The sequence below is a fragment of the Falco peregrinus genome, chromosome 5 (assembly GCF_023634155.1).
Source record: "Falco peregrinus isolate bFalPer1 chromosome 5, bFalPer1.pri, whole genome shotgun sequence".
NCBI lineage: Eukaryota > Metazoa > Chordata > Aves > Falconiformes > Falconidae > Falco > Falco peregrinus.
The window spans coordinates 85015368-85027603 of record NC_073725.1 but is presented as its reverse complement, the minus strand read 5'-3'; the positions used below and the strand labels follow the sequence as shown (position 1 = coordinate 85027603).

The following is a 12236-nucleotide window of genomic DNA, read 5'->3' as shown; positions in this document are numbered from 1 at the left end:
TGAGAGACAATTTAAAGTTGGAAGGTCAGCATATAAATTCTGGTAAACTTGATGCGACTCCCAGTCAAGTCTGCAAGCTGGAAAACCTATCAGGCTCCCTCAAAATGGGAGCCACTGGTTCTCTTCCTTGGTGTACTGATTGTTTTTGCAAGTATTAAATGCAGGAGTATCCTTAAAACTAATATTCTACCTGAATCTACAGTGATACCGGATGAATGTTTGTGGGATTTTTAAGTTTTAAATTTCCACTCTGAAGTCAGCGTGCTTGAGCAATAGCAGGTGGTTGCCGTCCGTTGTGAGTGAAAGTGCTGCCCTAGTGCTGCTGCTCTCCTGCAAAGCTGAGGTCTATTTTCTGCCCTTCTTAACAGCAGCTGGATGTGACAGTGCACTCTGACTGGTGCCTCTTGGTGTTCTGTGCTCAGCATCTGGCTGGGAATGCAGATAAGGCTTCTGACAAGTAAGAATGTAATCTGTGCTAGCAGGAAGTCCCAGTTAGATGCCAACAGGTAAAGATTAGTCCACAGTATATATACTATCCTAGCTGTGCACTACATATAACAGAAGTGCCAGACCAGTAGATGCTGTTATGTTTCAGAGTGATGGGGCATAAGGCTGTTCTGAATGTCTGCCTGACAGCAGGATGACCTGGGAAGCAGTTTGTAGCATCATATGCAGGAGGAGAGAGGTAGCTTGGATGCTGAAGCAGCAAGAGTTTCCAAACAGCAGCTGGTCCTATCTGTCAAGAGTACTGTGAATCATAGAATCACAAAATGATTTGGGTTGGAAGAGACCTTAAAGACCATCGAGTTCCAACTCCCTGCCGTGGGCAGGGACACCTCCCACCAGCCCAGGTTGCCCCCAGCCCCATCCAGCCTGGCCTTGAGCCCTGCCAGGGATGGGGCACCCACAGCCGCTCTGGGCAGCCTGGGCCAGTGCCTCACCACCCTCACGGTAAAGAATTTCTTCCTGATACCTCATCTAAATCTGCCCTCTCTCAGCTTAAAGCCGTCACCCCTTGTCCTAGCAGTAAATGCCCCTGTCCAAAGCCCCTCCCCAGCTTTCCTGTGGGCCCCTTCAGGCCCTGGAAGCTGCTGTGAGGTCTCTCCGGAGCCTGCTCTTCTCCAGGCTGAACAGCCCCGACTCTGTCAGCCTGTGTCCATAGGAGAGGTGCCCCAGCCCTCTGAGCATCTCCGTGGCCTCCTCTGGGCTCGCTCCAGCAGGTCCGTGTCCTTCCTGTGCTGGTGGCCCCACAGCTGGATGCAGCACTGCAGGGGGGGGGTCTCACCAGAGCAGAGCAGAGGGGCAGAATCATCTCCCGCGACCTGCTGGCCACGCTGCTTTTGATACAGCCCAGGATGCGGATGGCTTGCTGGGATGCAAGCGCACATTGCCAGGTCATGTTGAGCTTCTCATCAACCAACACCCCCAAGTCCTTCTCCTCAGGGCTGCGCTCCATCCATTCCCTGCCCAGCCTGTACTGATGTTGGGGGTTGCCCTGACCCAGGTGCAGGACCTTGCACTTGTTGAACTTCATGAGGTTCACATGGGCCCACCTCCCAAGCCTGTCAGGGTCCCTCTTGATGGCCTCGCTTCCGTCCAGCGTATTGACCGCACCACACAGCTTGGACTGGTGTCTTCGTAGCTGAGAACTAGTTAACTCTGGTTAAGTCCAGCTGTGCCTTGTACATGCTTAACTAGGTAGTACTTAATCCCAGAGGGCTGTTTGTACTGTGGATCACTGCTTCCTAATGACTTGATGTTTCCTGCTGGCTCAGCAGGAAGACAAAACTGGTTATCAGGAGCTCTCCAACAAAATATTTCTCCAATGGGTCTTCCCGGTTTCTCTAGCCACAAAGCTTCAGGAATTACTTGCCCAGATTATTCCTTCAATACTTAGTTCATTTAATTTCTAGTCCAATTTTGATAGGTTTCTGTGTGGGGACTTGTCTTATAAATCATCTTATCCAGCAACTAGATGTCCCTAACTCTCTCAGGATGGAGCTCAGCTCTGGAGGTGGGTAGGAAGCTTTATGGTAGAGGATAGCTAAAAGAAATGGGTACAAATAGATGGTGAGAACTTGCTTTCTCAAGTGCCAGTAATAGCGCTTTCCCTCGTGCGAAAGTGCAAGGTAGTAATTAGTCAGACAAATTAACATTCCTCCGGAGAGCATGAAGTCTAAAAAGGGCTCTCCTTATGAAGTTCCTGTAATTAAAGATGACTTGGTGTAGTTAGATTACTCATTTCTAAGGATGTGATGTGAATGGCTAGTGTTCACCTTTTCAGACTGGTGACTGGGTACCCAGAGGGGTTTTTACTGTGTGCATGTGTATTACAATGGGAGCATCTTGCCACCAGAGGGGATGTATATGCTCTCTGTATCAGATGAATGCTCTGCTGTTCATGTATACCTTGTCACCCAGAAAACTTTTTTTTGTAGGTCATGTTGCAAGCTAATTTGGAATTACACTTTTATTTTTTTTTTTCTGGTTCCTTATCAAGGGACGTCTTAAGCCCATGTGACTCTTGCATGCAAACAGCAGGGAAGCTGTTCTCCAGACTTGAATTCCTGGAGCCTGCAGTACTTTAAATCCTACTGTTGTACCTGTAGGAGTACACAGAAATCATAGCATGCTGCTCCTCCGTCTTGCATCATGCAACTTTTTGAAGAGCTGGTATAGCACACTGTCTCTTTCTAGGGTGTTTCTGTGGGTGTACACTGGTGGTGATAGTGTTAAGTTCAGGTGTGCAGTGTTTTCTTGACTTAACAGAAGTGGGTTTTCTAAAACTTATCGAAATGACTGGGTAGCCAAGTGACTTTTGAAATGCAGTGTTGAACAGCAGGGGCAACTTTTTAAATTACCTTGATGGATGATTTAAATTTTTTTTAAAATATTCTTATTCAAAAACGTGAGTGAGAAGGAAGACAGGGGAGAGGCGGGGGTAGTGGAAGCAACAGGAGGCTGACAAAGGTCGATTTTGGAGGAGTAATTGAGGATGGGATGCTGTGGATTCAGGAGAGGCGTGTGTGAGTGCTAGGGAGGGGAGTGTGACAGAAGCAAGAATAGCAGAAGTGGAGATGACTTTCCTATAGAAACATTGAGAATGCATTGGAGTATCTTCCAGAGGGTGCTAGGGTGGAAAAAAAGCTGTGTCATTCAGGATTGCTGTTCTTGTATCCATGCTGCAGGACAGAAATGCAGCCTTCCCCATTGGGTGGTGATTTTGTTATCCCATACTGGGAGATGGATCTCTTGTATCTTGGGCTGCTGAGACTCCCGTGGTTTGTGCAAGAAGCCACGTGATTTGTCCTGACCTCAAGGACTTACACTGTTGGGTTAAGATGAGTTGATCTATTTTTACTTTAAAAGAACGTGCTTAAGTAGGAGGAGCCCCTCTGTTTCCCTTTAATCAAATAAAAGGTGGCTGAAAACCAGTGTAAATCCTTAAATCTGCTTTAAACAATAGCGACTTACACCGGTGTGTGTAGGCAGGGATTTGAAACAACTGTTGGTTTTAGGTGAAGCCAAATGCAAGCAGACAACTGAACAGCAACAGTTCTCTTCCCCCAGCCGCAGTTCCCCTGCTGCCTGCCCTTCAGCTCTGTCCCCCCAAGTCACACTGTGGGTCTGGGCAGCTGCCCCCAGCCTGGGCTTCAGGGATGGTTTCCTTCCCCCTCTAGTGTGATAGAAAGGGGGGGGACTGCCACACAAATGTACAGCTTGCTCCTAGGAGCAGGAATGGCTGTGCAAGTGGCCCTTGCTAGCACAGGGCAAGCAGAGCTGGCTTTTGCTGGGCAGTAATGGAATAATTAATGCTTTATGCGTAGTTTCCAGCGAATGTGTGATACCCGTGTCTAGAGGAATTTATGACTTGAATTAAATGGCTTTTATCTCAATTCTTGTTGCTCTAGTGTTTTCTTTCTGGAGTAGGGACTATGCCTGGAGGCTTAAGGGCAGTCGAAGCTGTGGTTCCTCTGGGGCTGGATAGGAAGCCTACTGGAGTAGTTCTGCCTTGAATAGGGTAACGAGTTTCAAGTCACTTTTCTGTCATTGCTACTACTTCATAAACCCTACCTTTGAGTAAACTGGCTAATTTGCCTAGCTGTGCTGCAGCTTTAAGGACAAGATGACTGCTGCTGCTTCAGAGTGCAGTTTCTGAGACTTTTCCACCAAAACAGTGCTGCTGTGCTTGGAATACTGAGAGCCGGGCAGCAGGTTTTGGGCGCTAACCAAGTCTTTGCTGAAAGAATGGGCTTCTAGTAGCTGTAACAGGCTGAATAAAAATTGCTCGCTATTCAATGTCAGGAATGTTCTGGAATTTATTTGGTGTCTATAGTAGAAACAACTGCTAGTGTTCTGTTGCTCAGGAGAGTGAAAGGGTCTCTGAATTTGTTTGCTCTAAGCCAAGGGGAGATTCAAGCCACAGGTTTGTAGTTGCCACCATGGGAGGCTGAGTTGCTTTATGCTGGGCATAGCTCTGGATCTGTAATCTCTCTAGTTTGGGGGGTGTGTGTGTATATGTATATGTGTGGCTTTTTTTTTAATCTCCTCCACCCCTGTGCATCCTAGGCATGCGTTACCAGGCTCTGGTAATAGCTGCAACCAGGGAAGAATGCAGAGGGCTTTTCTCCTTTTAATTATCAGTATCATTTGCATTAGGAAAATGTTTGAGAAATGGCGTTCATGAAGAAAGCGGCTGATTTAGTATTAACACTAAATATTAAGAGTTACATATCTGCTGCCTCTCTTCCTGTTAATGATGTAGGCTGCTTACTGTCTCTGGAAGAAACTCTTCAGCTGAAGCTTTTATGGGCCAAGCTGTCTATAATTTATGGGGATTCAGTTGTTGGAAAAATCTGACACAGATTTTCATAATGGATTCATTTCCAGTGCATGGTCTCTGCTTCTTGTATGCATGAGGAGAAAGTAGAAATGCAACCAGGTGAACTATCCTGTTGTGCTTATTCTTCCTGAAGTAGATGAGCCCAGGAAAGGGGGAAAGGACGACTGGTGTCTTCCTGCAGGAGGGAAGTGAGAGCCGAAACAGTCCTTCGGACTGCAGGTTGATATATATGCCAGGGCAAATCTGTGCAAGGGTCTGTTATCTAGACAAAGCCTGCTCTGGCCTGTCTGCTTGGGTTGATTTCCCAGCCGGGTGGTGATGGTGATGAAGAATGCCTCATGTCCTTTAGTGACCCTTCCTGTTAAACAAAGGCACTATGCTTACTTGTTCTGAAAGCTGTTTGGCTTGTTTCCTTCCTCTCTTCCTTCAAACCGACTCTGTGAGGGCAGTGCTATAACCCAAGCACGAAGTTGTTGGGAAGAAATTAAATGTTTTATCCAGAATAACTCTAGATTTACACCAAAACCACCACCACTTTCCACTACCACAAACACAACCTTGGTGTCTTGAGAATCCTCCTGGAAAAGATCCTGGGTGCTCTGAAGCTAATAAATATGACATGAGAATAGGGAATTTGTACCTTGGTGATGTTTGTTTGCCCTGAGTTTAGTTGTGTGACCCCTTCACAAGTTCTTTCCCTTCTATTATTAGGGAAAATGGACTTGGGAAGAAGAACTGTGAGTTCTGCGGTGATGTGTTAGTAGAAGAGGTATCACTGATGTGCATGAGAACCTCCTAGTTACAACTCATTTACAGGATCTTCCTCCTTTAAGTGAGGTTTAAGCTAATATGGTTTACTTCATAATTGGGGCAGGCTGATATGTGTGGACAGTTAGGGCAAATCAGCTGATAGGTGGTAATTTGCTAAGCAGCTGGAGTTGAATTGTGTCTATAAGCCTGAAATTTACTTGCTTTAAAAATAAGTAAGCTTTTTGTCCCAGTAAGTTATTAAGCCTTCTTTCTCAGTACTCTAATTGGTGTGTAGATGATGTTCATACATTTTCCATGCCGTCTCCTCTACACTGTGAAATATCTATCTAGAGGAACCACCACCGTGGGCAAGTAGTCAGTGCACTCTTTGTGTCCTGCTTTTAAAAAATGTAAGGAAACAATCTGTATTTCATGTCTGGAGAAGGCATGTGTCTCCTGACACAGCAATGAGGAGCCTCTTGCAGGAGCCACTGGAGAGTGGCTTGGCTGGCTGGATTTCTGGTACCCATGGCTAGATCTGAACTCTTAACAGTTCTCTTAACACATTTTCGTTATTGTACCATAAATGAAACATACGTGTTGAGGAGGGGTGGTATTTTGCTGTTCATTTTATGGATGCTATACAGAGAATCGGTGGCTGTGTGGAGAACACAGGTGTACACTTACAGGTGAATTTTTTTAGTGGTTGCTGAGGAGCACAACTACCCCAGCTACCCTTTGGGAGGCATGTGGCTTCCCTTTCTGTGGAAAGTGCTGGTGTGACTACCAAGGGTGCTGCAGTGGTAAACCATGCATTAAATAGCTTGCCTTTTAGCTTTAACTCTACCCTTTCTTGCTTTCTTTCCCTGCAGTGCTGGAATTGCTGTTGGCTTCTATGGCAATGGAGAGACCAGTGACGGCATTCACCGGCTGACGTACTCGCTACGCCATGCAAACCGCACTGTGGCAGGTGTCCAAGACCGGGTAAGCACTAGTAGAGGCACGCTAGAAAATAGGAAGTGTGGGAATAAGCAGACTTGCTCAGCACCTTTTCTCTTGGATCTGGCTGTGCTGGTATCTCTTCCTATTTTTTGTTAGTCTCTGGGCTTAAAGATGTGCTAAAATTTCCGCTAACAGAATGGTGATTTCTTCAACTCTTCTAAAAATATTGAAGCAAACACAGCTTGTTAAATGAAGTCTTCTCTTTGCTAGGTTTAAAAACAGCTTCCGATCATCTCTTTTCCACACCCAGAAGAAGAGGCAGGCCAAAGCAGACAAATCTTAGTAAATTGTATCATTTTAGTACAATCAGTTGTTCGTGTGCTACCTCTCATTTCGTGGTATCATACTGCAACCCTGATGGCTGCAAAATGTGTACATGTGTTAAGGGCTCAGCTGAGGTGCCATCATTGGACTACTTGCAAACAATCTGTTATAGATGCTTATAAGTTGCTTTTGAAAGGTAAGTAGTCTGAGCCTCTTAAGACAGAGGACTGGTAATCTGGAAGCTGTCCATGACTCGCTAGTAAGAGTGAATCCTCTTCTACTATCTTCACTTCCTTGTCCTTCAATTATTTTTCTCTTTTTTCTTTGTTCTTTCCCATACCATAGGTACTAGATACTGCAGTGGCTCTGAACCAAACAGTGGAACCAAACTTGCTTGTCCTGGAGGAGATGTTCACGAAGCAGACAGACTACCTGCATGTTATCCAGAAACTGCAGGGTCTCTTGGATGATCTAGTCAGGCAAACAACTGAGATCCCCTTCTGGAAGAATGAAGAGCTGTCTCTGGAGGAGCTCGCAATTCAGATTGACCTCTATGACTGGTACAGGTGTGTAGCATGCTGTAGTGTAGTGGTTGTAGCATCTGTTCTTGCCTGTTTTGCAACAATTATGTGTGTGTTCTGAGTGGCTGAGCCAAAGGCTCTCTATATTACTGCAGGTGCTCTTGGCCCACCCAGCTGATTTGTTTGTTACAACAAAACTGCATTTGGTTTAAATCCAATTGCATAACAACTATTTTCTTAACTGTGTTTATTACCGGCTGAAGGGAAACTTATTCTTAATGTACAAAATCTGTGGCTTGTGTTCTAACACTAAGGGGGGAAAAACTAGCCACAAAGATAGGTACTGTTGGGTCCTAGTAAGTGTGTTGTAGTTGCATGACACATTATTTTTGTTAAACATATATAATAAAAGTTTGCATCAGCTGTACTCCACAAAAGAAAACCTTTATTCATACATGTGGAATAAATAACTGAAGCATTTTCTAATAAATGTCTAGGAAGTTCAAGAAGCTGCAATGCCTCTTCTCCACCTGATGGTGTCCAGTTGCATGTAACTTTACACTAGAACAATACTAGTAGTCTCATTTATCAACAACTGTGTATGCTGGGTGCACTGTGTAAATGATTTTACCTGCCTTGACTCCAGAGCCAGCAAATATCCAGGGTTCTCTGAAGATGAGTTGCTACTGGTGCCTTTTACTTGGAGAATATGGCTATATTTTTCCCATGAGTCCCACTAGCTTCTTGACCTGCACCATTTATACACCAGTTTTCCTTTGCAGACTATGTTTTTGTTTGCTGCAGGTGGCTGGGGTACTTGGGCCTGCTCCTGTTCCATGTCCTGATATGTTTGCTGGTGCTCTTTGGGCTCATTAGAAACTCCAGGGCCATTCTTATGGGGTAAGTCCTGACCCAGGCACAGTGCCTAAAGGCGGCCAACTGAATGCAGGTCCCTGCTAGTTTAAACCTCTGGACTGTTGTCAGTTGATATCAAGGACTTACAGAACTGAACATATTAAATTTGCCTCTCCATGTAGAAAGACTTTGTAGAGTGTAGCTCTGTGGGTAGGATTAGGGCTATGTATGAGAGATGTTCACAGGAAGGTTCTTGGGCTATAAAATGCAATGGTACTGGTGTCCATTGCTTTCTCTCCAAAGGTGAAGAACTCATGTCGGTAGTTTGCTTTCCACTAGGTTAGCGTCGGTAGCCTCCAAATGTGAACATCCACCCTTAAATTTACAGGGTTTAAAAATCTTGCTTTAGTTCTCTACAGCTGTGAAGGCATTTGTTGGTTGACGATAAGCGTTGCATGTGTCTGCACAACCTGGTAGCATGCCTTTTTGCCTTTTGTGTCACGATCTGCTCTTGTTTACCTTTGGCTGGCACACCTGAAGAAATGTTAAACAGAACAGGCAATAGTTTGTACAGTTATGAGGAGGATTCTCGTTGCCATGGTACTGCAATACTAACATATGTCTATTTTGAAAAAGCACTACAGATGCTACCATGCTTGGGCCTCATTACAAGAAAAAAAATACTGCTCTCCCTGTCCTGTAGTTTGGTGTAGCTTGGCATATTTGGCAAAGATACTGGTATCATAAACATAGTGACAGTTTGACAACTGACATGGCCAAGAGTTTATCCTGGTACATGGTGATGCCATTAATAATTGGAATGCATATTCAGATTTATTATTTGCCAGATGACTTCATACCTGGCAGGTTATAGAGACAAAAGTCCAAGTGTGTGCACAGATGGTAAACCCAGGGTTTAAATTAGAATTTCATTCCCTGTTAGCCAGAAGTTCATATTAAGGCATTCCCCAAAGGGAGCACGTGGCATAAAGAAGCAAGTGTATCACAGCCAAGCAAGATGGTGAAATGCCAATTTTAGATCTTCTAGCCAAACAGTCAGTTACTGACCCAGTCATCTCTATTTAAAGTAGAACAGCAAATGTGTCTTATTGATTACCGTGCTCAGCTGGAGGCACCAAGCCATGTTATCCTTATGTCACAACCACAGAACCTTGCTGATCTATGGCTGATAATTTTTATGTCCATTTGGAAAAAGCATAGTGAAGTCTTTAGTGTCTTACTCAAGTGTTGCACAGAGGTCAGTCTTGTGAAGCTCCATTACTTCTGCAAGGTGAGCCATAGATCCATTCATAGAATAGGGATTACTCAGAATTAAAGTTGGTAAACCGAGGGATAGATACTTTTTTTTAAATGGAGACGCATAGATTCAATTTCTTTAAAGCTCTAGTCCTCAATGAGACAAATGTGGCAGAAGAGGTATGTCCCTTTCTTACAGAGATGCTTGCACTATGTTTGAATAAAGAATATCTTTGTTATAAGCAGGTGTTTTTTTTGTTCAGGGTGTGGGTGGAGGGAACCTACTTGTGTTTCAAAGCCTGAAGGAAAAAGCATCCCTGAGAGAGCAAGCCCAGGTTCCTTTACTTTGAAGATAAGGATACATAAAACGAAAATGCCTATTAGTCTGCATCCCCGTACCTGAGGGAGTTGGGGAGCACTTTTGCCTAAATATCTCTAGCATTTATACTGACAGCAGAGGTGAATAGCTAATGTGCTGGTTGGAGAAGTGCAAAAGCCTTTCCCACTCGTGTGTGCTAGCTGAACGTCACTGAGACCACTGTTCTGTCATCCATCTGCCTTGTAGCTGCTTGATAGCAGACACTTCCCCCTATTTCTACTGGTAATGAGGTCCAGTCGTCAGAACAAAACATTAAAATCTGTGCAGAGATGGACTTGCGTGGTAGTGGTGGGCACCTAAAGTGTTGCTCTGAACTGTTTGCCTGCAGGTGACTGTCTCTCTCCTGGGCTGTGTGGGATGCTTAGATGCTGTTCAGATAGATGCACACAGCTTGGAACCAGTCAGGTGTCCTGACAGGGGCTGAGTGTTCCCTCCCACTGTCTGTAGCTGTGCAGTGCTTACACCTGACGCCCTCACTTAAGCTAGGAACAGGAGGGATTTGTCCAATTTTGGATCAGTATGTTTTTGTAGGCGTTTTTGATACGGCATGTTTTTCTTGGGTATCTTTGGACACAGAAAGTGAAGTTCAGAATGGGAATAGGGAAAGTGAGGGGACTGTAGTCATCCATCTGCCTTCCCTATCGCCCCCCTGTGTCTTTGTGCCTTTGGATCTCCTGCTTGAATCAGGGTAAGACTTTGCTTCAACTTTTTCCTTCCCCTGCAACCCCACGCCAGGTACTGTGGAAACTAACAGCTGGACATAAACTTCTGTTGCTGCAGTCCAGGACACATAAAATGAGATGGTTTATCTGAAGAAACAGTGGTTGATAATTTCTTGAGATTGGTAATTGCTTTGGACTCCAAATAATACAACTTGTGAAAGGATCTGCTTGAAATCAGAGCTTTTACGTCTGCCATCTGTCTGTCTCCCACAGGGTGTGCTTACTTGGGGTGTTTGCCCTCATTGTCAGCTGGGGATCCCTGGGTCTGGAGTTGGCTGTTGCTGTGGTAAGTGGCTCTAATCCAAGTCCCAGTGCCCCTTGCTGCAGGTTTGTCAGACATGAAATTAGTGTTACACTGTGCCTGTTTTGATAGCACATCTTGTTCTAAGTAGCTGTCCCAGCAATTTCCGTCTATGAAAAGTACAGAGCTCCTCCTTCCTCTGTGGTGTGTTAGCTGGCACTCCAGCACTGCTGCGGTTGTGTAAAGCAGTGCTAGTGGGGGTGACAATGAGACACTTCAGCATCTGAAACGCCCCTACAGTAAAGGGTTCCCTGATGTTAGCCTGGCTCAACTGCTCTTTAATACCGGTGTTCTTTGATACTCCTTTCCCTTTTTGTCTTGCATCTGTCTAGGGCTCCAGTGACTTCTGTATTAACCCAGATGCTTATGTCTCCAAAGTGGTAGAAGAGAATGCAGTGCTTGGTGCTGGTAAGTGCCGGGACTGGCTTTGGCATGCGGTACTGTGGCTCCAGCTGTCATACAGGAGCATGGCAGTGGCTGAGAATTTAAGGCTGCGTTTGAAACAGATGAGCTTGCATACAGTGGGAAAAGCATATGTGTGTGGAGCTCTGGAAACCCGATGTTTTTCCCTAAGCAGTATTTATACCTTGGTCAGAAGTGTACATGTACACTTGTTTGGTTTTTTTGTCAGAAGAACCTTTAGAACCTTTCTTCTCTCTTGGTCCTTAGGTGGAAATAACTGATAAGATGGAACAACAGAAGTTCCTGGATTATTTTGCTTTAAATGATGCACTCTTGAATCTTGTTGTCCTCTCTAAGCAACAGAAATGTGGCAACAGCAGCGTGTAGTTGGTTGTCACTTTTAAAACTCGCTCTTGGGTCTGTATTCCTGAATCTGGAATACTTATTTGTATATCTGTTAACAACAAATATATTTAACTTTTTCTCTTAATGGTGGCTATAAGTAGTAGTCTCTTTAAAGCTCATTTAGAGGCTAAATACATGGAAGCTGCCGAAAAGAAGTATAAATTTCCCTTTCCATCATAAATGCAGGATTTTGACTGCTTTGTTTATCCTGTTCCATTTAAAGCAATATGCTTGCATCACAGTGGCATCCAGCTGAAGCACTGATGGATTTTTGGGTTTGTTGCTCCTAATTTAGACTGAAGTGGTTAGTGAGATGAGGGGAGCCTCCGATTTGGACCTCAGGGGGGCAAAAGTGGCATTCAGAACTGTGGGTTAACAAAGTGGTTGGGTGCCTGCCAGCAGAGGTAACACAAGTGCTAAAAAGGAAAAGGATTTTTCAGGACTGAGTTGGCTGCTTAGATAACAAAATTAACTTTTCTTTTCTCCTACCTCCCCTCCTGCTGGTACTTCCTCTCTATATTTCTGTGTGTGATAA

General features: G+C 44.8%; 1 protein-coding gene across 3 annotated transcripts in view; it reads left to right on the top strand.

Moving 5' to 3' along the window:
* Positions 1 to 12236, top strand: part of TTYH3 (tweety family member 3) — a 79686-nt gene that overhangs the window by 41888 nt on the left and 25562 nt on the right. For all 3 annotated transcript variants that reach the window (XM_055804475.1, XM_055804473.1, XM_055804474.1), the window contains exons 3-7: positions 6466 to 6577; positions 7205 to 7425; positions 8185 to 8280; positions 10807 to 10879; positions 11227 to 11302. In XM_055804475.1, coding sequence (XP_055660450.1) covers positions 6466 to 6577; positions 7205 to 7425; positions 8185 to 8280; positions 10807 to 10879; positions 11227 to 11302 — 578 coding nt within the window. The remainder of the gene's footprint in view (positions 1 to 6465; positions 6578 to 7204; positions 7426 to 8184; positions 8281 to 10806; positions 10880 to 11226; positions 11303 to 12236) is intronic.